Source organism: Strigops habroptila, chromosome 12 (genome assembly GCF_004027225.2).
Source record: "Strigops habroptila isolate Jane chromosome 12, bStrHab1.2.pri, whole genome shotgun sequence".
Taxonomy (NCBI): domain Eukaryota; kingdom Metazoa; phylum Chordata; class Aves; order Psittaciformes; family Psittacidae; genus Strigops; species Strigops habroptila.
The window spans coordinates 22,782,947-22,810,946 of record NC_044288.2 but is presented as its reverse complement, the minus strand read 5'-3'; the positions used below and the strand labels follow the sequence as shown (position 1 = coordinate 22,810,946).

General features: G+C 47.1%; 1 protein-coding gene across 4 annotated transcripts; it reads right to left on the bottom strand.

The window, feature by feature from the left end:
- Positions 1–40: 40 nt before the first annotated feature.
- On the bottom strand, positions 41–28,000 carry ETF1 (eukaryotic translation termination factor 1). Of its 4 annotated transcripts, XM_030505218.1 has the most exons (11): positions 27,894–27,999; positions 27,666–27,807; positions 12,674–12,849; positions 11,731–11,870; positions 8,422–8,560; positions 7,304–7,494; positions 6,633–6,762; positions 5,684–5,839; positions 4,847–4,911; positions 3,597–3,744; positions 41–2,169 (listed from the first exon to the last, which is right to left on the bottom strand). In XM_030505218.1, exons 2-11 carry the CDS (start codon positions 27,749–27,751, stop codon positions 2,087–2,089), a joined length of 1,314 nt encoding a protein of 437 aa, XP_030361078.1. In that variant the 5' UTR covers positions 27,752–27,807; positions 27,894–27,999; the 3' UTR covers positions 41–2,086. The 4 variants fall into 4 exon arrangements, with proteins under 4 accessions (XP_030361078.1, XP_030361081.1, XP_030361080.1 ...); XM_030505221.1 differs by lacking the exon at positions 5,684–5,839 and having other exon boundaries at positions 27,894–28,000; XM_030505220.1 differs by lacking the exon at positions 3,597–3,744.

Below are 28,000 nucleotides of genomic sequence, written 5' to 3'. Positions count from 1 at the left end.
TGTTGCCTGGACTAAAGAAAAATAAACCAGGAGTCGTTACTATATTCTTAAATATGGTTTAATACTCTTCTCCATTTCTGTACATCACAACACCAAGATATCACTGCTTGGGATCTCTCTGCAGAGGCTATATAGTATGCGAAGGCTAGGATTTTTCACCCCCGTTTAACGTGTTTGTATGTGTAAGTGTAATACATATCAGTATATATTGATATACACATCAATATATAATGCAATATATATCACCGAAGAGAACACATTGATTAAAGAAATACAAAAATTTGGCATCATTTCCAAACTTAAATAGTAAAAATAAAAACTACAAAAAGGAGCTGCATACCCTAATGTATCATGTGAAACAACAAGCAGTATATTCAAAAAAATGTAAATTTACATCCAATTTTTCTGGTCTTGTCATGTCACATTAGACCCATTTACAATGGCAAAGTCATGAACATACCGCCGTGGAGACCACAGATGTGCTCAAACCTGGGTTTGCGCAGACCTGCGGCGGACCCGGGCCCACCTTCTGTGAGAGATTCCAGCTCTGATGCGAGAACACCAGCAAAGCCATCTGATCTGCCAGGTTCTAAGCCAGGGGTACGAGTTGTATTGCTCACAATGACTGTCATTTTGGACCTCAGAGAACAGCGTGGCAGAAGTTTTAAGACAAGCTCCCCCTTCATTCAAGTGAAACAGGATTATGGGAAAAGTAGGCAGGTATGCAGCTTGGAAGAGAAGCTGCTTTTGACCGATGCACCAGGAGTGACAGAGCCAGTGAAGAGCAGAACTACCAGGCACCGCGATGTCAGAGAACCCAGTAACCCCCAAAAAGCAGCAAGACCTGTGCATTACCTCATGCCAACGCTCACTTCACTCTCTGCCTGCACCACCACCTGAAAAACCCTTTGCCAGTTCCAGCAGGTTGAAGTGCATTCTATATAGCAGGCGTGACAAAAAGCTTTCTTGAGTCTTGATGCAACCAGAAGTTTTAACCCATGAAGGGCACATTAAATGTTCAGCATCAGATTTACAGGAGACTTGTGAGCCCATCCCACAGACTGCCTTAGTGCTGGGAGATGGGTGTCCCACGGGTTGTGCTAACATTCAGCATACACGTATAGAATGCTCCAAACACACCAGCACTAAGGTTTCTGTCAAGGACTCCATTTGCTAATGACTCCTGTTAAATACCCGCTTCCATGAACGAACTGTGGGTTCCAATTCACATACTCAAGGAAACCTTACGCAGTCCTAAAGCAAAAAGAAAAACTTACTGAGGAACAAAACAAAGCAAAGTGTACCTTACTTCACTTAAATCAGGTGTTTATTTTTGTCAAGACTGAAAAAAAAAAATAATAATAATAATATATCCTGAAGGCTGCACTGCTCAAATCCAAATTAAGCCCAAGACTTCAGCAGCATTTTCATTGCAATCAATGAAGTGCGTTTCCTAGTTTGTGAGAGCAGTGCTTCTGCAAATAGATTAAAGCACGTTTGGCTGGTAAGCCTCCCCATCCCATCTGAATTTGCAAGCCACACATAAGCTAGCACTCAAGGTAAGTGCCTTCTCATTCTTTAGAAGAGAATGAACGGCTCCAATTTCATTACATTTCTTCTTCTGCAGTCTAAGCTGAGAGTGCCATGTAAATGGGTCACGGGGCTGCAAAATGCAGCAATTGATCTCTCCAATCAAAGTAAAAAGAAACAAACCAGTAGGATCTTACTTCTATTAATTTTTTGAAGGAAGAGGTTTTACAGCAGTTAATGTATCATGAAGGTTAAAAAAATCATTTTCATAAAATACAAGAGCAACCAATTTCACCATTGAGTAAAAGTAAAAATTGGGATTCTTTTTAAATTAGTCCAAAGTGGCATAGAGGAACTTAGTAGTTTGCTGCTGTACTGACACTATGACAAATCAAAGTGTAGGGTTTTGCTTTTTTTAAATCCAATGTTTGTGGATCAAGTTCTGGAAATGTTCCAATTCTAAGGCAGGGATCTGTTGAGTTTTCCACCATGAGTTTGCTCCTTGGGTTGGATGCTGGAGGGGCGAGGCACGTTTTGCCGGACCCAGGTCGACTACCTAGTAGTCATCAAGGTCAAAAAATTCATCGTCTCCTCCTTGGTATTCCATTCCCTGGAAGTCCACTCGGTACCGCAAGATACCTGGGAAAAACAACAGGCTTTAGCTTCTTCAAAATCCATAGAGCCAGAAAGGCATTTAAACAGTTTCCTGAGCCCTGTCTGCACGTCAAGAGGTTCTCAATTCAATTCGCAGAAGCTGACTTAAAACTTGTACTGTGAGTTAGGCTCAGGCTGAGGACTGACAGAGGACATCCAGTTAGCGTGGAAATGCCACAGCCATGTTACAGCCTGGTGTAATTTAGTGCCAAAAAGAAGGAATACCTCTTCTGCTGGAAAAGCTGAACCTATTCTAGGAGGACTGTATCTCCAAAAAGCAGCAGTGACAGATCATTTGACCTACTCTAACTGCTCAGACAGTTACATTCAGAAGGCAGCTGGCACTGAAGTAACTTTTACAACAGTAAAAGCAGTATTTAGTGGCTGTCTCTCTAGACTCTTCCCTCCCCAAACACCAGCCTGGGTTTCTGGGAAGCCTTTATCCCTGGAAACATTTACTTAGCTGAAGAGTATTCAAAGAGTATTTCAAGTCTAGAGGGAGCATGGTAGCGAAAAGTAGCCCACCATGCAGAGACTGGATCTGGGAGGACAGGAAGGACTCCTGGAATTACAAACCCTGAAAACTTAGAAACCTGTTGCTCCTTATGTAGCCAAACCATTCAGGCTCGAACCCTTCTGATGAGTGTTCTCCGGCCCTTAGAAATTCCTCTTTGCAATACACTCTGTTCTACATCCATTAACCTAAACACAGCAAGTGTCAACAGTTGGCTTATCAGCCAAAAAGCAGCAGCTTTGTCCTGGGATCTCTAGTTTGGGGAGAACAAGGCGCACAGCAGGTGGTTTGGCTCTACCCCACTAACGGTTTTTGTCAGACTGAAGCAGAGCAGCTATCTGCACCTCTGCCAGACTTAGCTGAAACTGGTCAGTGAGCTCAAGAGGAGGACTGAAGGATTTCAGAAGCCTCATTTCTCCATGAAGTTGGGCTAAAAATGCTTTTATTTTGAAAAGAAGGGAAGACCAGGGAGCAAAGTACAGGGAAATTCTGAGAGATGAGTAACAGATATCCAACTGCTTCAGAAACTAGGCTGGGGTTTGTCATACAGCACTTCTACACAGCAGGGCATGGTCTGCCACAAAACAACAACTGTGCAGAGAGTGAGGCAGTTCACAGCCCTTCTGAAATTCAGCAGCTGGAAAGAAGGACAGTCCACCCTCTGAGCACTCTGAAGGACAAAGCGATCTGAGGAACACAGTTGGAAAGTGACAGCTGCACAACATGCAGCATCATCGTGCTGAATGTGGAATGAATTCACCTGCAGATCCCTGATGAACATGATAGTTTCTTGAACTGGTATTATGACTAATAGGAATAAGATTAATCCCACTTGCCCTGGCACCAGATTATCAAAACAACCATTAAAAAAAAGAAACATTTTTCTCTTGCAGTTTACCTCCAATTCCTCCAAATCCTTTCACAAATTGGGATCCTTCCTGTGATTTGTCTGTAACGATTTCCAATGTTGCTCCAAATTTCTTGTAGTTGTTTGCAAACCACTCCAGAAGGGGCATACTTTCTATCAGTTCATGTTCCTGGCCAGTCTAGAAAGACATTTGAGGATGTGGAAAAAACCAGTAACAAAAAAGTTACATCACTGTGTGTTAGGTATTGAGAAAATCCATACCTAAAGTTGTCTTTGGCTTAAAGACCACTATTGTCTTTTCATTTTTAAAGAGAGACCTTCCTGCTTCAAAGGCTGGAGCAACCAACACACTTGCCAGGGTCCATGTGATAGGCATTTGGGACACATCTGTATCAGCCAAGCGCTGACACAAGCAGAATGCTCCTGGTGTTAAGAAGTTAAGTCCTGACAGGCCTTGTTTTGGGGCCCCATACTTCAGAACTTAGAAGCAGGAGAGGAAACACCTTGTTTGTTCTTTCTGCTCAAGTGTCAGCTCATGCTACACAGTTTTTAGTGTTTCTTTAGATTTGCTTTATACCCCACAAACAGTCCATAGCCACTCATCTAACCAGGCACTGTTCTCTCTAGGAAATACTGATCTATGCAAACACAGAGCTTTATAAGTAGGAGGTCAGGTGATTATTGGCATAGAAACGCAACATCATTGCAGATAACAATGGAAACCTGCCATGCACAGAAGGAATTAGCAATTACCCCACCAGAAGGGAAAGGGCTACCCTGGCAGCTCCTGCATGAGACAGAGATGACCACCCTTTTCACAAGGGACAGACTTCTTTGCCCAGCTTACACTGCAAAGTAATAGAGATCCCAAACCCTGCCAGGGTTTTTTGACCTGCACAAGCAAAATCTGATTGGTTGTGACCACGTAAGTGCACAATAAAGAGGGAGTTATGGTTTGGGACCTTAGCCTGCATGTTGCACAGTGGCTACCAAACTCTTCTAGCAGGTAATTCGACAGTGGCCAAAGACCCCGTATTGCCTGTCACTTCATTTACACCATCTGGGAATTGGTGGCAGGGAAGATGGGAGTAAAGCAAGCATGGAATCCAAGGGTTACACAGAAGGTGAACAGGAAGAGCCATGGGCTGTCATCTTGAAGTCTCATCCGAGTGCTAGAAAGGTGGCACATGTTCATGTGCTTGTGACAAACTAAGCTCAGATGTTCAGAATGCTGCACCAGTATACTGAGAATAAATCTACAAGCCCCAAAGTTGAAATACCTCTTTATCTGTGAAGTGGGATTTATCCTTCTCTTGCTCTGGTGTCAAATACAGAATCTTCTCCTCTGAAAAGGGAGGTGAAAAAAATCAGTTTGGATAAAACTACCAGGTGCAGGTTAAAGACAGCAAGAGCCTGACAACAGTCAGCAATTACGACAGATATTAGGAAGAAATACTCTGACTGTGGTGAGGCACTGGTTGCCCAGAGAAGCTGCAGCTGCCCCATCCCTGGCAGTGTTCAAGGCCAGGTTGGACACAGGGGCTTGGAGCAACCTGCTCTAGTGGAAGGTGTCCCTGCCCGTGGCAGGGGGTTGGAACTGGATGAGCTTTAAGGTCCCTTCCAACCCAAACCAGTCTGGGATACTATGACACTGCCTTTCCTTCTTCGTGAAGCTCTATGAGAAACCAAACGAGCACACCAGGAGGAGTAACTCATGTCAACACCAAAAAAAGCAGAGGTCCTGCTTCAGGCATTCTGGTTTGTCTGTGGTCAGTAAGAATCATGTTTCTGGCCATGAGTCAAGTCAGCATCCCCTCTGTAATGCACTGGTACCACAATTATACTTTCACAACTGAAAGGCAGATTTTGTGCTAGCACTGTGATAAATTACCACCCCAGCACTGCAATTGTTTCTCCACAGTGGAAGCTTGCTAGTTTCATTCAGACTTTTCAGAGTAGCTGGGAAGCTGCAAGTTGGTGACCTGCCTACATGACATCCCCTTGATCAAGTCCTTAAAGATCTACTTAAGGAGTTCCTCCAGCATAATTTATCCAAGCGAGATGGCATAGGTGTTAAACCTTCATGGACATTTCAGTCTCACAGAAGCACTACCTACCCTCCGTGCCTTGGCAGTGCAGAACGTATCTCATGATATCCAGATTTTCATAGACTATCAGTATCTCTACTGCTCCCATTTCCAAAGCTTTTAGCGTATCTTCAACGCCAAAACAGTACTTCCCCGTGTCCTGACTGATTTCGTCGAAGTATCGTCCTGCAGCCAGGATACAAAGAAAGAGATTGTCATAAACACTGCTCATGCCACATGGAGCTTTAAACAAGCCTGATCTGAATGCAAGAAGCAGTTGGAAAAGGAGATTGTAATGCTGCTGAAGGAAGCAAAGGATATGGTAACATGTCAGAGCATGTAGTTTAAAAGATTCATCAGCAGAAAGCTGATGAATGTTCCAAATCTAACAAATACTCCCTGAAATACTGCCGTGTCAGGAATCTCACTCCACTGAAAGGCTTGCCTTTGCTGTTAAAACAATCAACCGGACTAACCCACCAGCAGGAACCATTTAACTTCACCCTTCCCAGTGTAAGGTATCTACTGGTACTATTGCCCTCCTGTGCTTTTAATCTAACAATGTGTACCTTCTGAGAGTCAAAGGATCATTTCTACTGCCATCTTAAAACAAAAAATCTTAACTTTCATCTTGCTGAAGATGCAAGTGATCTGAGGAGCTATTTTCACCCCCTCCTATTCAAATGTCACCAGAAGGCCTGAAAACTAAGGCAATCTCTGATGAAAGGATAAACAGGGAAGATCTGAGAAGTCCAGCGGGGAAAAAAACAACACACACCCCCCCTTAAAGTCTCCTAAGTCCTGCAGCATTTGAGAAGGCATTCAGGTAACAAAGAACCACTACAAGTCATGCTCTGTCCACCTCAAAAAGCATCGCAGGGCTGAGGTAGCACACAAAGGCACTACTAGGAGGCCTAAAGGCCTCAGCATATTCAGTCAAGCACATTTGGCTCAGAAAGCTGAACATGTGGTCACGTACCTATTAGTTTCTTCTCTTGAATGAATTTCACATTGGAGAGGACCTCAGTTGACAACTCAATTGCTTGATTGAATCCATTTTCTCCTCCATATGAAATGTCAACTAGTTTGAGCACTTTGGATTGCAACCGCTAAACAAGCAAGACATGAAAAAGAGTCTATTACACAGCACTGCCATAAGACTACTTCATAATGCCACAAGAACAAGCACCTGGCAAGAGTCACAGCATTAATCTATTTTGTTTCACTTGCAAGCAGAGGTTCTGAGTCAGAGGGACCTCTGAATGTTTGATATTGAAGCTCAGTTTTCAGGCAACAGGGACATGGAGGTTAGGTTTAGTAGAGTTTAATTCCAGTAAAGCTTCTACTTTAGATTTGGAAACAGAAAGAATGTGAATAGGCAGTTCCAAACCAGGGAGGACAGACTGCTTTCTAGCACTGCTGTTAAGAAAAGGAGACTACCTCCTTGTGGGAGGCATTAGAAAATCCTCCTAGGACATTAGGTATCCTATCCCATTAGGATACATCAGATGTTTAGTTTTGATCAAATGACTTCAGACACCAAAGTTATATTCCTCCTTAGATACATCTCATACCAAGTAGCTACTGCTAATATCACCGTTACTACTGACAGCTTAAACATTTGGGCTTTGCTCAGAAAAGGCCACTCACCTGATCAAACATGTCAGATTGACTTAATTCGGTTTTGAAGTCAGCTGATCCAGCTAAAACGAGACCAGCCACGTTCACCTTGTCGCCAGAGATGAAGAGTTGCACAGCCGTCTCTGCTACCTTCCTTACATAGTTGTGTCGCTTCTCCATTCTCAAGCGAGCAAAACGCAAGGCAGACTGACCTCCTCTACCTTTACAAGAGAACAGATGTGAAGGAGTGATTTGGAAGTAATTTCAGTTCAGGAAGGTTATCAGTACATGGTTCCAACTGGGCCCTGAATAATGGAAGCCAAGGGCAGATGCAGCCTTCAGAATTAGCTTGCCACAAGCAGAGCCAGGGGCACTCATTCAAACAGTAAGTGAATAAAGAGGGCTCACTCACAGCAAGGGATTTTTCTCCACATATCCCAAGAGGGAAATATGTTGAGGGTGTTTTTGTTTTTATACAGACTTGAAACTTTCTTTAGAAATTGAACATCTGTGCACATTTTCTATGCCCTGTACCTTCATTAAAAGCCATTTCCTTTGTTACACTGCCTCACGTGCTTTTCTTGCCGATGCAGTGCATCCCAGTAAACTCTGCTGCAGGAACTTAACTGGGGGAGATGTTTCAATTTCATTTTGTCTCATCCCAATCTACTAAGGACAGTAAGCCAGGAGTAGCTAACAGACTGAACTCATCAGTGGCTTACTACAATGCAGCACCAGAGAGCAGAACTACAAATGTGCTTGCCCAATTAGGGTTCTGTGCTTCTTGCAAGGAAGAGCTTCTTGCTTTTCACTGTGATTTGCAAGCAATACCATCAGATGCAAACTTTAAAGACACTACCAAGTGCTGTTACTACTTGTGCTAGTAATATTTAGTTACTACTATCCCAAAACCAAGTAAAGGGTCAAATGCTCCAAGAAATAAAAAGCACAACTTGAAGATCAAATGCATATTACAGTGACTCATTAATTTTGACAGAAGGCTCAGACTAGAGGCTTTGCTGTCAGATTTCAAGGAAGCAAAGAATTGAGTAGAGCTAAACACCTGCAGGCCAAGTTTCCTGCTCCTGCCCTCCCATGCCACCCCATGGTGTTCTGCTGCAAACAGTCTAGACAGACTAGTGCATTACCATGCTTCTTTGGAAGATCCACAGTGAATTTGTGCAGGACTTCTCTTGTGTTTCCTTGAAGAGTTCCAAAGAGTGCACCACTACCATCTATTACAATAAAGCCAAACTTGCTGTCGTCGGAAAGCAGCGCTGTAAGAGCCTGGAACAGAAAAGGATGTTGTCAGCAGTAAGCACCAGTCTATTAAAGACCCTGGTTCAGAAAGGCAACCAGAAACAGTATACCTCAATAAATATCAGTTCTGTAGGTGGTCTTTGCTATTATATACCAATAAGCTAGAGGAAGAGCAGCACATTTGGGAGTCCCAGATTACTACCTCACACAATGCTGCCAAGAGCAGAAAGGAAGCTAATGCTCTGGCTTGATAACTACTTTCACTGTTTTTACCAGTTCATCACCTGATGTTGCAGGCAGGTGGAATAGCAAAACTCTAAAGATCAGCTCTGGAAAGTGAAACTCACACACCTCTATGAGGCTGCATCACCTCTCTGGTTGGCAAAACTGGAAGAGGAATTTTCCTACCGTTCCAGCCAACAAAGCAGAACTTGCTTAGTTCACTAGATCAGGCTATTTGGGCTACTTTCATCCTGCAAAGCACTAATACAGACTTTCAACTTGCCAACTACAACAAATACTGGTTTGCTGCACCTGCTGGCTTCAAGTCCCAAAGGTAGAATGATGAAATCTATAGTGGCTGTGACAAACTCAGCCTTACAAAGCAGAATTAAGTAACAGCAGCAAATTGCATAACTGGCTATAGAGAATACAGCCAGAACATTTGCTGCAAAATGGAAGTTATCTTCCCTCTAAAGAAGGCAGCTAAATTCATCCTGTAAGGTCATATAAGTTGACTAACCATTAATCTATTGCTTAATATCAAGGCTTTTGAGTTACTTTTGTCCTGCCCAACCTTGGTTCTGGTGGTGTGGGACATCCACAAATACCCACATTCTACACTCCTTTTTCGAGGGCATCTGGCAGCTACTGTTCCTTCAAGGGCAGCCTGAGTGGGCAGGAACATTCAGCACACCCACTCCTGTTCACTTACACATGTCCAATAAAAGTAAGAGCAAGAATCCTCTGTCTAGCTGGTAAAACCACATCAGCAGGATGGAGAACTTGTCAAATTACAGATTGTTTGAAGTCACCAGTTTAATACTGAAAGAGTGATGGTGTTGGTTTACTGCAGAGGACCTTTTAACTGCCTGCAAGCCTGCCAGCTTGATTATTGGGCTGAATGGAAAGGATAAAAACCATCAGTCATCTTTATCCAAAATCCACACGACCAACTCTACAGCTTTCAAGCTTAAAAGAAACAGACACTAAAGTTTAATGGAAACTACTGGCCAAAATAAATATTCTGTATTAATTCCTCAGCAGTGGGATGAATGAGAAGAGGAAGTGGCATATTACATTGCAATCTATTTAACTGGGACAGAGCCAAGCAAATCGTGTGACTGGAATGAATGCTCCAGCCAAGGTATCAAAATAAGTCATTGCAAATCCTACCCTTCAGACACACACCAGGGTTCATATCCCTCTTGGGAATTTACTTTGGTTTCACACAGGCAATAAAATATCTAGAGGAAATCTTACCAGATCCTCTTGCCAAGCAGCGTATGGCTCTGATGTTCTTGATTCCCTCTTATTTTAATAAAGTATCCAATGATCAGTGATTCCCTCTATTTTCCCTTCATTAGTTCTATGTCAGCAATTCCACAGTTTGACCTATCAAGCACAAGCTTTTATTCTGTTCCTTCAGTCTGGGCCGAGTTTCCTCTTTGCTGCTTCAGCCTAAAGGTGAAGATCACCTCCACTTTCTGCTCCTTGACATGCCCTCACTTTCACTGGAAAGCTGCTGATGTACCAAGCCAGATGCCCTCACCTGTTGGGTTGTAGTTGCATGTTGAGGAAAACACTAGGTTAAAACCACAGCTCTACAACCAAAGGAAACAGCCAAATCAAGACTTCAGTGCTAACATCATCTTGCTGCTCAAGATGCATATAGCAGGCTTTTGCAGCTAGATTTGATCATGCAGCACAGACAATACCAACGAAAATAATCACATACTCAGAAGACACAGGAGAGCAAACAGCCCATGGAGCAAGGTGCTGTTAGTAATCACAGCTGCAGCAGCAATTACCACAAATTCCTCTCAAGTTCTTGCCACTCTCTTGCTGAGCAATGCTACACATCAGCAGCAGTGTATTCACTGCTCCCAGCAACAGCCCACTGGGCAGCAGCTACTGTTTTGGTAGTGAACAGCCCCTGAGGAAGCAGCTGCAGACAAGACCAAATTAATCCCTTTCCTGATGGGGAAGAAGGCAACGCAGCACCATCCACCCACTGCCAGCAACTGCAGGGACAAACATCTCTTGGCTTTGCACCTCCGACTCTCTCCTGAATTCTCTTATTTACCTCTTGCCTATGGACATGGGGGCTTAGCAGGACTCAAGAGCTGTACCTGTGCCCAGTTCTGTTATTCCTGGTAGGTGACAGATGTGTTGGGATTTCATCCTTGGTGGGGAGACAGAATAATAGCGATGTACTTCACCTGTGCAACAAGCACATCTTTCCTTCCTGTACTCCTACCCTTTGAATCCCAGTCACGGATCAGGTCTCCAAAAACCCAAGCAAACAAGCAGAACTACATCAATGAAGGGCCTGTCAAGCCCAAGTCATACAGGTTTGATGACAGGCAGTTAAGTCTCAGTCCACACATTTATCGTGGTGAACCCACGGACATGAAAGGCAGTCAGTCATCTACTACAAATAGAGACCTCTGCAACTGCCAGTAGAGCCAGAACAGATGCAATGAACTGACTTCACCCAGTCAAGACTAGTGTAATCCACATTACTTTAAATATGCCTCAAACCTTCATTTAACTAAGATAAGCAGATGTTGAATAAAAATAATCCCACTTTACCCCAGGCAGATTAGGCCCCTGCCAGTTCTCCATCAAGGGTCTCAGTTAACACATCTGGTATCAGGACTGGCAACATTAATATTATCTTGGTATTACTTTAAGGCCTGGCTTGGAATAAAATCTATGGCCTCTGAGGTTAAGGAAAAAACCCTTGCCTCCAGTTACAGAGAAAAGCTTATGTCTGTGGGTTACACGAACTCAGCAGTTACTAACTGGACCATAAAGTCAGCTGTAGTAGGAGCTGGTGGCTTCACCAGCAGGATGTCTTAACTAAACCCTGCTGCTCTACAGACTGTGGACTCTGCACATCAAGGATTGTTCCAGGGAGTCTAGCAAAACAGCCTGACTACTGCAGGACCAGCAGGTAATAGGGGACTTCTTACCTCTGTGTGGAATTTGTTGTCACACAAATACAACGATGTATTGATTGGTTTGAAAGGTTCAAAGTCAATGTTGACTTTCTTCTCTTTTCCTTCTTCTGTCACAATTGTTCCACAGTAAACAACCAGACCATTTGGAGGTACTACAAGGGACACAATGCAATTTTAGATCACTAAGAAATACTGCAAGCTGCACCCATCAAAAACTACTACGCCTTAATACTTAAGGCACAGTTGGAACTGAAGTTCCTAAGTTTTCTACTTTCCATTTCCTCCACCTCATTCCCTCCCAGATCTCTACAATGGAAAGCAAACTAATTTAGTGCTGAAGAGCTGCAGGAAGCTAAAGGTAACACTGAGGGAAAGACTTGCAACAGAGCTGCAAGAACACGTACCTGGCTGTTAAACCCATGAGCTTGCAAGCTCACAGAATCCTGAAAAAGGCTGGGTAACCCTGTGAAGCCTTCCTAATTCTTATACAGTGATTTACAGACTGACCATCTCAATAAAAACCACTTGCCAGTGTAAAAACATTGACAATGAACACTTTTCCAGCAACCATTATAGATTGCCTGGGTCTGTTTGTGATGGTAGCTGCACAGTGGCATGCAGAAGGCATACATAAGTTTCTGCTTGATGGAAAACCACTAGTTTAATGCAAATGAACTATTGTGGAATAGCTCTTAAGGCTGCTCAAGTTTAACAAGAGTCAGCACTGCTAAGGACAGAATCATGAGCCTGCTTATTAGAGACAAGGACCATCTCACTATTCTAGTCCCAAGGGCCCCCTTAAGTAGCTGTCCACAGGCAACGTACCTGGAATATCAGTGCAAAGAGAGCAGCACAGGCCAACAGATCTGCTTAGCAGAAAACTGCATAATGCAGGAACTTAAGGCTGCTTCCAAGTAAGGGAAGTTTGCCAGCATCCACACAAGCTAGAAGTTACCTTTGTTATAGAGTTTCAGTCTTTGCTGTACAGATGTAATGGCTCCCAGTACTGAAAGGCGATTCACTCGAGACTTTATGTTGGAGGCGGTGCCGAACTCATCCGCTAACATTTTTGCCACTCGCGAAATCTGGTCTTTGGGGGGAATGATCAACGATATCATGCTGGTACCATTGCTGAGAAAGGAGAAGAGAGGGGTTGTGAGCAGCCACCAGCCAAAGCAACACGTGATTTCATACCATATTCCATGCACGCAGTTGTCTTGCCTCCCTCCCCCAAGGATGCTTCACTCCACTGTTATTGGTGTCATTCCCCTTCTGCTGGAGTAATGGGAGAGAAAAGAGAACAAAACCAGGCTCTTCAGAAGCATGTGGCTCCATAAGCAAGTGTTCAGGTTAGTCACTACCAAGCAAGTCTTCCAAAAGCTGCTCATTTAACCTGGGATACTACTCTGGGAAAAAGAAAGCACGGATGTTGAGGCTAAGGGCTGCAAGCTAAAGGCATGGAAGCTGTCCCCAGCAGAGATTATTTAAAACAATGCAGCCACATACTTAAAGAATGTTTTAAAGTCCATTCCATTTGTTCTCAGACAGCTGGTAGCACAAGCCAGCCCCAGTGCTGATTTAACACTTTGTTCTCCTCAGATTAATACAGAAAACCAGACTGGAAGGACCCTTTTGTAGCAGTTAGTCTTTTCTACTTACCCACCAGCACTTGACTTTACAGAGAAGCTGACCAGCTCTGGCAGCTGCTTTAAATAAAGTGTGCTTAAGCACCAACCCCAGGCACAGAGTCAGGAGATAAGACCCCACAAATCACAGCGCAGGCTTAAATTCAATGAAAAAGTAAGTTTGATACTCGTTTTTCCTACGGCTTTTGGGTGGATCCTGCAGAGAACTTCATCCCTAAAGCAGCCTCGTGGTTCAAATCCATCCAAGGCCAACATGAAAATCAGGAAAGTTCCTATCTGCCTTCCAGGAGGTACCTGCCATTTGCCATTGAAGTATCCCAGATGTCTGAAGTGCTGCTTCTGCACTGTCTCAAATTCAACCCAGACCTAATACTTCACATTAGAGTAATGGCATAAAAATCAAGTATCTCATCGTGTCCTCTAGCCCTCTCAAGGGCAAACCAGCTAAGCTCTGTGGAAAAACCTCTACTCAGTATTCTGTACCAGAGAACTAAAGTGCTTTTCAGCCATTAAAAAAAAAGCGGGGGGTGTGTGTTTGCTAGGTTTTGCTATTTTACATTTCTTACAGTAGAAGACTAACAGAGAACCTGCCTGCTGCTGCTCCAGCCTGTCATGCTCTAGCATCCTGCCTGAAGTGTTTGGGCTACAGAGACAGCAGGGAAGTGCTTTAAAAAGCATCACTTCATTAGCCTCTTTAGAAAAGTTGTACAGCCCTCTTCCAAAGATCTTCAATTCAGGCCAAGTTGAAACAGATGCTGGTAGGTCAAATAAGTCCCTGACCTTAAAGACAACTAATTGGTTTTAATATCCAAGATCCCCATACACACTCATCAAGAAAGTCATGAAGAGACACTTGCAGGCATTATTCCCAGAAGGAGCTTTGAGCCATGCTGACAGCTCTCAGACTTCCAGGTCACACCAGCCAAGAATACTCCATATACCACTCAATTAAAGCAGCTCACTACCACAGTGAATGGCACAAGCCTTAGGGGAGATCTAATGGCCTATCATTCCCAGCAGGCTCCTTTGAGTAAGAGCCTGATCGGAATGAAAGCAACTCTTCCCGACTTTTCTGAAAGTAGCACTCTTGAGTTCATTTCTTCCTCTGAAAGAGGAGATTCTCTGACTTCCCAGAGATTGGAAAGCTCTGCACATCACACCTAACTTGCTGCATAAACTGAGCACATCCCGATGCGGCAGATGGGACTGTTATGGCCCTTGGGCACTGCATGGCTTTCCTGCTAGGAAGAGATTTAATGCAGTTTTGAGGACAGAGGGGGAAGAGCAGATAGCAAGCTAGGGAAACAGCAAGGTGGAAGACCCAGAACACCCTCCCTCCCCAGACCAGTTCTTCAGTAAGCTACCTACCTTCAGTTTTCAAATGCAAGCCACTCCTCAGATCCCAGCCCCTGGCCTCCTGTTATGTTCCACTGCCTCAGAAACACTGGCATGAGCAGAGCTGCTGGCCAGAGTGCAACTCTGTGTGCTGTGAGTGGCTGGACTGCACCAACCCCACACCTTCACAGGGCCACTGCAACTGGCCATCATTTCTATTACACACAGCTTCTTATCTATAAGGCAGAGTCACGCGTCAGGCAAATCACTGTTCCTCAGGAACACCCTGCCCAAAGCACCCGACCCAAGGTAACACAGTGCACTTCACAAGCTCTCGTGATTCATTACTGCAAGCAAATAAATGAAATGGGTCTCTTAGATGATGCATTCTCCCTCACGTAAATCTCAAACTAGTTTAAGACAGCACTGTGCTGTGCTTGGTCCAACCCTTCAGCAAACCCGGCCTGGGTTTATGTCCAAAAGCACCTTCCATTACCAATACCAAGTGCACTTCTTGGATTTGATGTGCTTTCGTCATTATTTACTCAGTCAAAGCTATTTCAGGCACTAACTGATTCCTAGAGAATGCAGCAGAACAGCAGGCGTGCAGCCTGAGCACCTCACAGCATCCCCAGCTGCTGGAGCCTGGAGCACAAGGAGCCACCAGCTCCTCACCCGTGTCCCCAGCACCCCCAGGGGAAGCAGCCCCTGCCAGTATGCTGCTGCTGTTGCCTGCTGGGTACAGCTAATCCACCCAACCAAGCAGTTCATTAGGCAGCCAGCTAATTGAAGGTAACAGTCAGCATCCCCCCTGCTCATCTCCCTCTTCCTTAAACCAGCGCACTGTCAGGATCTGATCATGTCCCAGAGAGGCTGAGAGCAGCATGTCACCAGCTGAAGCACGCCTGCACACCAGTGATCAGGACGGCTGCAGAACTCCCTCATGCACCACTGAGACCTTGTTAGCCTGCCACAGAAGAGCAGTTTTCCCCTCTCAAAGCAAGCTGGTACCTGCATGTGACCTTCCTGCAGGATGGCAAGGTCTGAAAAAACCAGTTGTGGTTCCATCTGCTAAATTCACCACAATGACACAAAACATAGGAAACAGTTTCTAAGCAAGCTGCTGTTCAAAGACACGGTTCTAGAGCACATTTACTCTGAGAAGGAAGTAGGGGAAATCATGCTGACTACAACCTCCCAAAAGGGGCTTTTCCAAGCAGCAGACCTGTAAAACCAACAGGCTCTGCTGTGCATGAAGCACATGGGACATTTGCTGCCTGGCAGACCATTGCCAACCACGAATCCCCTGGTGAGCATGCTGCCAGACAAAACTTCATTATAGAATTGTTACAGTGAACAATTAAGTAATCAATCTAGATTAAGGGCAGTGCTCACACTGGCAGCTCTGGATTGAACATGCATTCTTCCTTGTATCATCCCCAGCTCTCCCGCAGGAAGGACGGACCTGAAGCACTCCAGATTATGTTCTGCTCAGCAGGATCCCAATTTCAAAACACAGCACTGCTAAGAGGTTCCCCTCGCCTCCTCCAGTTTTAGTGCACCCAAGACAAATTATATGAGATCAGCTGGAAGCTAATGCCTTCAGACTGAACCAAGCCAGGAAGTTTGAAGCAGCTAGACACAGTTGCTGTCCCTATTCTGGGCTAAGGAGTGCCTGCACAGCAGCCAAATAGCTGCCATTGTAATCCAAGTATGCACATCAAGACCCGAAATGCTCCTTGTAAGAAACAGAGATGTTTGCTTTTGTAAGAAACCAGCATCCCCGGCCACAGGACAGCACAACGTGTGCCACTGCACAAGGGACTGCAGAGGAGAAAACAATTTAAGGCATTAAGGGCATCTGTCCACACATTATAAAGGAACAATGGGGCAAGTAAGTGCCAACCTCCGGAAAGGCAGAACCACTTCACCGGCTGGGTATGATGGTTACTACTCACACTGTACCAGCCCTGCCAGTAAGTGGTAATTAGCTCAGATTTAGTGTGGCCTGAAGGTACCAGCATTAGTTATCTCTAGGATAGTGGACAATAATCAAGACTCCAACTTTGCTCCTAAACCACTGCAGGTGGGCTCCAGCTTTGCCCCTACAACCTGCCAAGGAACCGTTTGGGGGAAAGGACGAAGCAAAACCAAGCACACTTCGCTCTCTTGAGACAGCGAGTTCTGTAGGAAACCAAGGTTTGTGGATAGGACAGCCTGTTCTAGTATTAAAACTTCAACGTTACTACAGTTTGAATTTCAGACAATTGTACCACCAAAAACAGCTTTCCCAGGCACAGAAAGGCTTAAGAACAAATGTTATCAAGTTATCACAGCGAGTGGCAGTGTGTGCGGTGCTGAACATCACTAACCTAGCCCCAGAATCCCAAAGGGAAAAGTTTTGCCAGTGTTCCTCCAAGCAGGTACTACACACAGCATCCAGCAGCTCCGTTCTCCCTGCAGGACCTTCCCGTACTGCCCAAGAGGCATCATCCGATGGCATCTCAAGTGCCTTACGACAGCTGTGGCATTGCAGACTAAGAGGAGAACTGTTGGGTTCTTTCCAGGAGCAAGAGAGGGGATTTCACTGAAGACACTTACACCAGCTGGATTGCTGTTCCAAGTCTCCAGCCACCTTTGGCACCAGGAGCGGTGCACACTGTGTACTTGCTGGTCCAGCATGAGGAAGGCACCACTACAGAAGGTAAGTGCACAAAGTGAGCAGTGTATCACGTTGGAAATCAGCTGCCAAGTACACCCCATGATGGTTTTCATTACAGCTGGCAGTTGAGCCTCCTGTTCCGGGTGGCCATCTTCATCTACAGGGATTCAGTTTCTCCTCTCTTGCCCGTCAGGAGGAACAGCTGAGCAGACCCTTAGACCTTCAGCTTTCAGCTGAAACTGGAAACTGGCCTAGTAGCTTTCTAAAAGACTCTGACCATCTTACACAGTGTTATGTCAGTGAAATGGCTACATGCATACCACACAAAAACCAGCAAGCACTGACTGTAGCTACCCTCAGCTTGGCACCGGAGCAATCCCAACCAGAAGGCTGAGGAGGAACAGTCACTCAACCTGCCTCCTGGAATCTGGGATATGTGCTGGCAAGGGAGAGCATTAATTTCACAGAGATGCTATATAAATAGCAGTTACTGGCCTATCCTGTGGTATCAGAGGAGACCTGACAAACAGCAGCTGAGCTGTAGTTGTTCCACAATGAAACATTTTACACTAATAGCACACTGTGTAATGTGGAGATACACAGGCAAGGAACGTCATTCGTTCTCTATGACTCAAAAGCAGCTTATTTTTACAGGGCAGTAGCTTCGTGGGCATCTTGCTTTCCCCAGGACAAGGCTTATATGTGACTGCCAGAGACCAGCAAAGGCACGGAGCAAACAGCTTTCAGATAATCAGATCTTAACCACATACCACAGCTAGGAAGCTTTCTATGAAATAGCTGTTGCCACATACTGCTTCAAGCCATGTTACCTTCCCAAGGTAACGTCTGTTGGTCTCCATCCAAGAGGACTGTGGATTACTGAGCAGGCACCACATGTACCAAGGAGCCCAAGCTGCCTGGACCACCAAGACTACTGATGTTATACCATGGCTAGACCAGTCCCATCACTGACACACCCACAGCCAGATGCAACACAGATGCCAGTGCTATCTATGTAATCCAAGGCAGAACTTCACCAGATGAATTCCACAGGTCCAAGACAGCTACTTCTGAACAAATACCCACACAGTGTGAAGGACTAAGTCAAGAGCACAGTTCACACAAGCAGTAATGTAAGTAAAGAATATTTGATGGGGTTTTGATCCTGTATCTGAGCAGAGGTGTTGAATGAAGTATACAAAGAGTGTGCTTTTGTATAGGCTGGTTTGGGTTCTCTTACAAAACACAGGCCATTAGACACTCCCTATTCACACATAAGTCCTGTATGCAACAGTGTTGACCTTGCTCTGGGGAAGTTCTATTCATATGCTCTTACAACTTAGGAATTATGGCTCTGAAGTTCATAGCTGTGCCCTTTAAAGACATCGTGTCTTTTAATAAGACAAAGCCTTTGTCAAATAGGAAGTGGCTCAAGTCCGCTTGAGATGCCAAATCTAGAGAGACAACAGCAGATGCAAAAGCTACATTAACTTTTCCTGGAAATCCTGTTAGCCTGCTAGGACAGAGCAGAGACAATCTTAAGAGTCTAGGCTCCCTTCAGCCTTCAGAGGCAAGGTCATCTGGAAGCTTACCCAAAGACTGCACTGCCTGTGAGAACATCAGCTGAATGCTTTGTAACAAACATGGCCAACATGCCTCCATTTAACTGCTGCTTGAGAAGCAACAGCTTTTTGTGAGGTCTCCATCAGAAACAGATGAAATCCCACTCCCTGTTTAGATGATGGGCTCAAAGACTGCTGCATGGATACCCAGACAGAGCACACAACAGTGGGTAGCTGACAATGGGACCTACCATTAGCTCCTTAGATGTTTCATGTAAAGTTGAGCTGAAAGCCATGCTGTCGGCAGTACTTTTTGCAGCATCATTTCAGGAGGAACCTCACAACCTCCACCTCAGAGGCATTCTGCATTTCACAGCAGCATACACAAGAACTCTGGGTCATTTACTGAAAGGCGACATCAATACAAGTTGTTCCTCAAAGGTTTCCAAGTCATCCAAAGAAGGGTATGAAGATACAGAAGAGACCAGTTCCCAAGCAGCAGTAAGGCAGAGATGACCTCTCTGGATCCAGTGCTGCCTCAGAAGCAGAGAAAAAGCACAAGATGAGGGCAGAGCAGATATGAGGGGAGGATCAAAGAGCCAGGAGACCAAGTAATTCTTTCCTCAAGAGTACTTTTCAGCATAAGCATTGATTGGAGAAAGTGAGCCCCCCTCCCCTGAGTCAAAGAAACACCCCAGATAGCTAATCCATCAGTCTCTGAATGCCATCTCCACCCTGGACAAAGGAAAATCACTTAGCTGCACAGCATGAGGCCATGCAGCTATTGCTTCCATGGCTCACGCAGTGCCAAGCTCTCCCGTTGGAGCGCTGTCCCAGAGCCCTAGGCAGGAATCTTGCGTATCATCTTCCTGTAATGCTGGCAGATCAGATAGAAAAAGCACTTTGTGTAACCAGAAACAACTTGAACGGAGACATTAAGACTGCCCTGAAATGGTATTGTGCCTTCTTACCCTAACCCACTGACCTTCTCAAAGAGGAAAAGGCTTGAGATGCCAAGCACGCTTACCAAATGCAGGCTAGGGAGCGAAGCACCAAGCTAGAACCCACCCTGGAAAAGTGAGCCTGCTTTCCTCAGTGCACCCCCTGCTTCAGCAGCAAGGGAAAGCTTCCCACAGGGAGGCAGCAAATGGCTGCTTCAGTAAAAGAGCAGAGGCAAGACTGGCTAGTGTCTCACCAAGGGTCAGGCAAGGTAGCTTCCCCCCCTCAGCAGTCACTGGCCTGCTGCCAGGACCTGCCTCCTGAGCTCAGCATGCATCACTCCCCAGGGACAGAAAGGAGGTGGAAGAAGAATCAGGTCACGGACCCCTAATTCCTCCACATAGGAGAGAATTTGGCCAGGTATCACGTGTCTGAAGGCTGCACAGGTAGCAAGTAACAGTGAGCCCATTAGTCCACTATGCACTACCTGCGCACAGGTCAATGCCAGCAGCTCCATGCTCCAGGCTTCCTCCTGTCCCCAACTGCAGCCAGCTCCGACACTGTGGCTGCCGCTCAGGCAACCACCAGCACCCAGATCCCAACTCACTTCTGCAGCTCCAGGAGCAAATCCTGACTTCATCCCATATTACCAAAGAGACTTGAATCAGCATAAGTGGCTACCGCACACCCCACAGGGAGGGTGAATCAATGCCCCTCTGAAATCCTTGGATCAAAGGCAACACATCACAAAACCTAATTGCGTAGGCATGTTTTGAATAGGCCTTATTGGCTGCATCTGACCTCATGCAGAAAGCCCGGATGCCCAATTACTGGTAAGTGGAACAGACATTTCTGCACTTCAGACATTTGTGACTCACTGGGAGGCTTGGTTTTGCCACAGTTCCCCTGCTCTCCCTCCTCCCTCTCCAATTATCAATGCTCCAAGTTTAAAAGACTTGTTGCATTATGCTAATGGACCAGTTGGGTACAAGATGTACACTGAGGGACTGCAGCAACAGATCCAGATTTGCTTGTTAAGATGTTAATGCCTCAGAGCTACATGGGAATAGGTAGATAAAAGGGGAGCAGGGGGGAAGAAATGCAGTTGCCACAAAGCCAAAAAAGTCTGTCCTCTTTTGAGGTGCTCATTCCCATCTTTTGCCACGTCATTTCTCCTCAGCAGTCAGGGACTCATTCATTAGCTCTATGTGAATGATGAGCTGTATATGAATCACACTGTTCACTAATGATTCACAGAGTTGTAAAAGAGGGTACCAGGCTGCCGAACTACCAGGGGCTATAAAACACTTCCTAGAGTTCTTGTCTCGCATGTAACCATTCTCCCAGATCAGGTCATTTTCTGCCACTTGCTAGTGTGTACTCTCAAACAACACGTCCTAATTGTTGCTACAATTCAAAAGGAACAGGTAGAGCAAGCAGATGAGAAAGCCCAGAAAGTGTTCTACAACAATTAGGCACAGGCAACCAGCAGGATGTCAACAACCCTTTGGACATTCTCCCCAGCTCCAGCTGCATTCTTATCTGGCACAGGGAGAGCAGCTTTCTCAGACCACCCCCCTCAACACCACCAAAACACAAGCTCTTAAGAGACACTGCCTTAATCCTGAGGGGTCTGATCAGCCCTGCTCACATGAAACCCATACCCAGCTTCTAACCCCAACACTACAGAGACCGGCAGCCTGAAGGGACTCAAACAGACTTTGAGAGGGAAACAGTGTTTAAAGAGTTGCAGTACATCCTGTGTGGTTACCTGCCACAGAGCCCTCAGCTATCACTTCTGCCCTGGATTATTTCTATTCTGACCTCTCTGCAAATGTCTCCATCTCCTCACACTACCAGAAGCAAAAGGCAGTATTAATACTGCAGCCTTTACTTCTGTAACAGAAACGTGACCTCCTTTAGAAACTACCCTTAAGACAAGCAGGCTCGAAGCAGTGCTTTTGCTTCAAGGAAGCAATTCAGCTTAGGTAAGAACTTAAATCATAACCTCTTCCCTAAACACTCCATACTTTAATGACAGCTCATAAAGCCAAAGCAGAAAACCTGTTGTCAGCAAAGATAAACTCCATGTGCCACCCCACAGACACTCCTCTTGCAGTCCCTGCCCCACATCTGGCTTACATTCTCCACAGAGGGAAATGCAGCCGTTTATCCCAAGGCTGGCCCAGCCTGGATTCCAGCTGAAGCAAAAGACTTCCAGCAAAGGTAGCTCCACTGGAGACATCAGCTTGCTGCGGAGAGATCCTCAAGGCTATCCCATGACCGGCACTAGCATGACATATCAGCACTGCAACCTAATGAACACAGCACAAGTTGGAAAGCCAAGTAGTACCTTGCCACAGCACTGCCCTTCAGGGATCGACCAGCTCACCCAGGCCCGGTTCAAGGTCTCCATACTCCACGTCCTAAGGTGAAAGCTCCAGCTCTGCAGAAACAGATCCTGTATCAACGGTTAAACTGTTTCCCAGAGCCCAGACCCAAGGTACAGCCACAACGACAAACAGATCCCAATAAAGAAGGTGGGGAAAGAGATCTGCTGCAGCCTGGGAACAGGGGAGGGAGCCTCTGAACTGACACACCTCTGGCAGGGTAGCCAGAAACCAGTCACAGCACACAAAATCCTCCTCCTGATGTATGACATCACTTAAAAGACTTAGCTTTACTGGTACTTGCCTAGACATGGTGGTGTTGTTACACTTGTAAGATACAGTACACCACTATATGTGGGTGTACTGGATCTTATATGCATATATGGTGCAGCAGAAGAGTTTATACCAGCGTTAAGCAACAACTATTGTAGCACACTCAACTGCTGAACAGGTATTCCAGCACAGCTGCAACTTGAGTGCAACGAAGTTGTGCAGTACCTGCTATCAGCAGAACAAGCCACCTACAGTAAAGAACTGCAGATGCTCCCAGGAGTGACCAAACACTGCCTAATTCAGGTGAGAAATACAGCACGACATAACCCCAGCACCACCAGTTCCCAAGCACTTTGTTCAAAAGGAATCAGGAACAAGGCAAACTCATACTTGCAACTGACCCCAGACATACCCTACATGCATTCCAGCAGCTAGTGCTGCTGCAGCACTCACAGCTGCTGCATTAACTCACAAGCAGGTAGGATTTCAGGTCACTTTTGGAAAGACCCGCCATCCTAACAGTAGAACAGACCAAGGCTATCTTGTTCTCTAGGAGCACCAGGTTGTCCAAACAGGTCTCACCCAGCCTTGCCAACGTGCCTGGTCATAAAAGCAGCACCATCCCAGGACGCTCCAGAAGTAGGTGTGGAGCTGTGCAGCCTCCCACCCACCTTCACCCAAGCAGCCTCCTCCTGTCCCTGTCACGCAAGGCTGGGAAACAGCAGCAGCCCGAGGCTAACTCCAAAGTTGGGCTCTTCCATCAGGCCCAGCAAGGCTCCAGATGGACTGCAGAAGAACCCTGCTGCAAGTGATGTGTTCTGCAACACAAGCTGAAAAAACTTATGTCTAAGCAACAGGTCAGCATTTCCACCCTCAAGCAGAACTAGCCTTTATTTCACTTTGCAGGAATTCCCCACACACTTTCAGGCCTCTCTCCTCCCTGGTGACTTATTTGTCTCCTCCTGGTTTCTCCCATACACAGATGGAAGTCTCAACTTGGCAGAATCCAAATCCTAGCAAGAAATAGCATTGCTTTGCCTTCCCGTGGCTCTGGAGACACTGAGATGTCCCCTTCTCTTGCCATTTCTCCATTCTGCTTTGAGCCATTTCTTCCAGTTACAAGCAGAATAAGTTACTTGTTCAGAGTTAGTTGAAGCCTGCATATGACCTGTTTCCCCACCTTCCAAAATAGTTTGGAAAAAATTCTTCAACACACTACACTTGTCAACCTTAGTGGTTGTTGCAGAGAGAGCCTTCAAAGACACCATTCTCTTTGCCTCCTCTCTCCCTGTTTCAGTAAAACAACTAAAAAGGGCTACTGCTCTGAACAGAACAAGTTCAGGGCAGGAGAGATGTCTCAAGGGAGCAGGTTCCTGAGGGTTTTACCATTATAATGCAGCTCTACACCCTGCACCAGCACCTGCTGTGCTCTCACTCAGGGTCAGGAAGTCCACCTGGCCAGAGGAGGTGGTAGCAAACCATTCCTGAGCAGAGCTGTTTGCCACAAGAGAGCCCCTGTCCCTAAGAGTTTGAGAAGTTTTCCAAACGTGACTCAGATCCGGCCCCATCTCAGGCCTAAGCCTGCAAGGAAACTGCCAGTTGCTGCTGATGCTTGATTTTGCCAAGCATTTACAGCTTAGATTAGCAGAAAAAAAATGACCATAGCCCTGCTAACTATTCAGAACTGCAAAGACCAAAGGAACAAAGACTGATTGTCAGTTTAACACTGACACTGGAAAACTGCATGAAGCAACAGCAGAAAAGCACCGAGAGAGAGGATAAGGGAAAACACAGGGCCAATACTACTTCTACTTGAGCTGCTGCAACAGCCACATGCAAAGCCATGGCTGCACCTTCTGGAGGGCACAGTCCTTCACCAAATCTGTCTGTTACAAAACCTAACAGTGGACTGAAAGCAGAATCCCTTTGTGGGAGAGAAGCAAAGATGCTTGATGAAAGTCTGAGCACTCCAAGCCACCAGAGATGCGACAAGGCTAGACTTCTCATGAGGGCTCACCAGCAGCCTTTCACCCTCATCATCTTCTGGCTGGAAAGGTTAATTGCCTACAGCACAGAACTCAGGCCCCCCAGTTGCTCTCACTCACACATACTCTGCAGATACCAGCTACTCCCCGTCCCTTCACACCACATCAGAAAGATCAACTCATTAACTGTGTAAAGTATCACAGCGTGCAACTCAGCCTTGGGAGAGCTAGAAAGAGAGTAACAGACACTTCTGGTTTAGGAAGCATGATACAGACAAAAGCTCCTTCTACTCCCTGCCAAGCAGAGAGAGGGTTTTGAGGTGGGTTAGGCAGTTTTAAACATTACTTTTGTTTTGATTTGCCAGATTCCTGCTATCCAGAGATCAGCAAGAAAGCCAGCCTGGAGAAATAACACAGGACATTCTTGCTAGGCTATTACCTTAACATTAGCCTCGCTGGCCTTGAGCTCATCAGCTTCTAGTAAAGCTGAAGCTCTAATCTTCCACCTTGGTTTTCCAACCAAATACTGCCACTTAGCTCATGTATCCCAGACACGATAAAAGCATTTCCTTGCTCTCATGCTCACTTAACATTCTGATAACATTCTGCAAGATTTCATGGAGATTTTACCAAAAAGCTGGCTAACAGCAGAGATGCCCCAACCGCCACACACGAATCGAACATCTAGCTCCAGCTTCCTCCATTTCCCGTCTCTTTGATCCACTGCAGGAACAACCAGCACATGAAACTGGGACACTGCTGCTGGGTCACTATTAGGAGTACATGAGTAAGGGAAGGTGGAGACGCCAAGGAGTCCCTGGCCCTCCACATCACCCTATTTAAAGACTTTGCCCCCTAACCCACCCCAGAACAGGTCTTCCTACTTCACAGGAAGAGGAAGCGACTCTCCCAAAGGCCGGAAAAGCCTGTTTCACTACCTCACACCTCTTGTGCCGGGGAGCCTAATGCCTCTGGTGGCAAAAGTTGCAGCATCTCTTCCCCTTACTGGGCCCAAACAGACCAGGATAATTTTAGCACAACACCCATTTACACATAACCTTGCTTCTACAAGGATTGCTAGCACCAGCGGCCTTCATCAGGTGGTGGTTTAGCAGCTAGCGCACACGTTAAAGAGCAGCAGTACCACAACATCTAGGACATATGTTGGATTCAGAGGGCTCAGCTAAACCTCCTACGTGCGTTTTCTTGTGCTCACAGCACCTTTACACGAAGAAGAGATGTTCTGGGGACCACTGGCGGGGAAGAGGAAAGACACTAGGGCTGTGGCCCCAAGAAGCTGCTACCCCTAACAGCCACCCGCTCCAAGCCAGCCCCTTGCCTCACCTCACCCTGGGAGCTCTCCAATACCAGCTGTAGTCTTGCTCTCTGCAACAGTCACCTATTCCAAACAACACAAGAGTTGCCAACGAAGCTAGACACGCTAATGTCACCACATTTTGAATCAGGGAGAGCCAAAATACTAACTGTACACTTCCAAAACACACCCAGCGCTGTTACAGGAGCCACTAGGTGTTTTCACAAGCTGCAATGGACACCCATAGCTCCCCAAGGCCTTTAACTTCATGGCAGAAGTCATTCACATGCTCCCACGCTTGCCAGGACCTCCCCATGAGTCCAACACACGCTGTCAACCCTGCACAGGCACAGCTGAATGGTCAGCTTCGGCAGTCAAAGTCCACTCTGCTGCAGAAAGGACAACCCAGGCTCCCCACTCCCTTCTCCCACACCCCATCCCCTGCACAGCTACTTTGTACATCATGTTAAATAACATTTAGGGGCAGCTGTAGCTTGGGTTCTCCCTCACTTCCACTTCCCTGGGTTACTTTTCAGCTAAACAACTCCCCATGCCCACTCTACACACCAGAACAAGCACCGGTACTAAGGGAAGAAGAACAAGACAGCAGCTCAGTGTATGTGAGCTGTCCAAAGGCAACCCACTTTTTGGGTGCCCCCAGAGCAATGTCCCAGCCCAATTAACACTAGTTCAGATGAGCCTATGGAACCAGAGCCATGCAGTCACCCTTCATTTCGACTTTATTGCACTGTATACTGAGACACACACTTTCTTTGCTATTTTACAGCTCCGGAACCTACGGTTCTTACAAGTACTCAAGCCTGAGTAGCTTCCCAACCCACATAGCAGGCCACTGCTGAGTTACCACGCATGCAGGCACCATGTCACCTTTGGCATGGGGCAGGCTGTGAGAACATCCAGCAGTTTTACTTCTGGTGGGGAAAAAAAGAGAAATCAAAGTGCAAGGACAAACAGAAGTGGAATTAGAGCCTTTAAACTTAGCACTACCCAAATTTTGGGAGAGCTTGCTTTCAGGGAAAAGGAGCTAAGCACTTTCACTGGAAGGTGAAGGGGGGAGAAAGATCAGGTATGTGCTGGTAAGAGAAGAATCACAGTAACTGCAACCCCACACCCCCTCGTCCCGAGCCGGTGGGTCCCCTGGGAGGAGCCCACGCCTGCACGGGGCAGAGGAGCTGTCTGCTCCAGCTGGAATCCGCCGGTCCCCGGTGCCAGCTGGCACGGGGCAGCCAGGGGCCACGGCGAGGCCGGACGCTACGTGGAGCTCGGAAGCGGGCCCCGCGTCCCTTCTCCCCGCCCGGCGGGGCCGGAACATCCACCCAGGACACCCGGCAGAGGCAGCCTCACAGGGTGGAGGGCAGACAGCTGGTGAACCGCGACCGGGCCGGGGGCAGCGGGGAGCACAACGGCAGGCGCTGCCCGCTTCCCGTGCGGGAAAGCCGGTTACGCTTCCTTTCTGCGACTGAGCCCTCCCCGGTGTCCCCGGGGGCCCTGCTCGCCGCGCTCCAAGCCCGCTCTCCTCTCCAAACCCAGGGCCGTGCACAGCCGCAGGGACCTGGCCGCCTCACCACGCGGCCAGACAAAAGGGCACCGGGGCCCGGGAAGGGGCCGCCGGGCCGGGGCAGCGCCTCTCCCTCACCCCCCGCGACGGCGGGACGGTGCCGGGCGGCAGAGCCCTCACTGCTGATCCCGCTCCGGCCAGGTCCCTCCCCGCAGCGTCCCCGTGGCGGGCGGCCCCGCAACCCCCCGTCCCGCCCCACGGTGCGCCCACCCCCCCCGCGCCGCGGCCACCCCCTGAGGCGGCGCAGGCCCCGCCGCTCACCCGCGGGCCGCTTCTAGGCTCTTGATGAGCTTCTTGATCTTCCAGATCTCCACGTTGCGGTCGGCAGCGCTGGGATCGTCCGCCATCTTCTCCCTCCTCCTCCTCCTCCTCCTCCTCCTCCTGCTGCGGCGGCTGCGGCGGCCTGCGGCGGGCGGGCGGCACAGACACAGCGGTTAGAGCCGGCCGGGCCCGGCGCGCCGCCCGCCCCCCCCGCGCCCGGCCCCTCACCTCAGGCGCGGTCCCCCCCGGCGGCGCGCGGCTGGCGGCGGCGCTGACGTCGGACACCGGCTGCTCGCGCTCCCCCTCTCCGCGCTGCATGTGTTGCAATCGGCTCA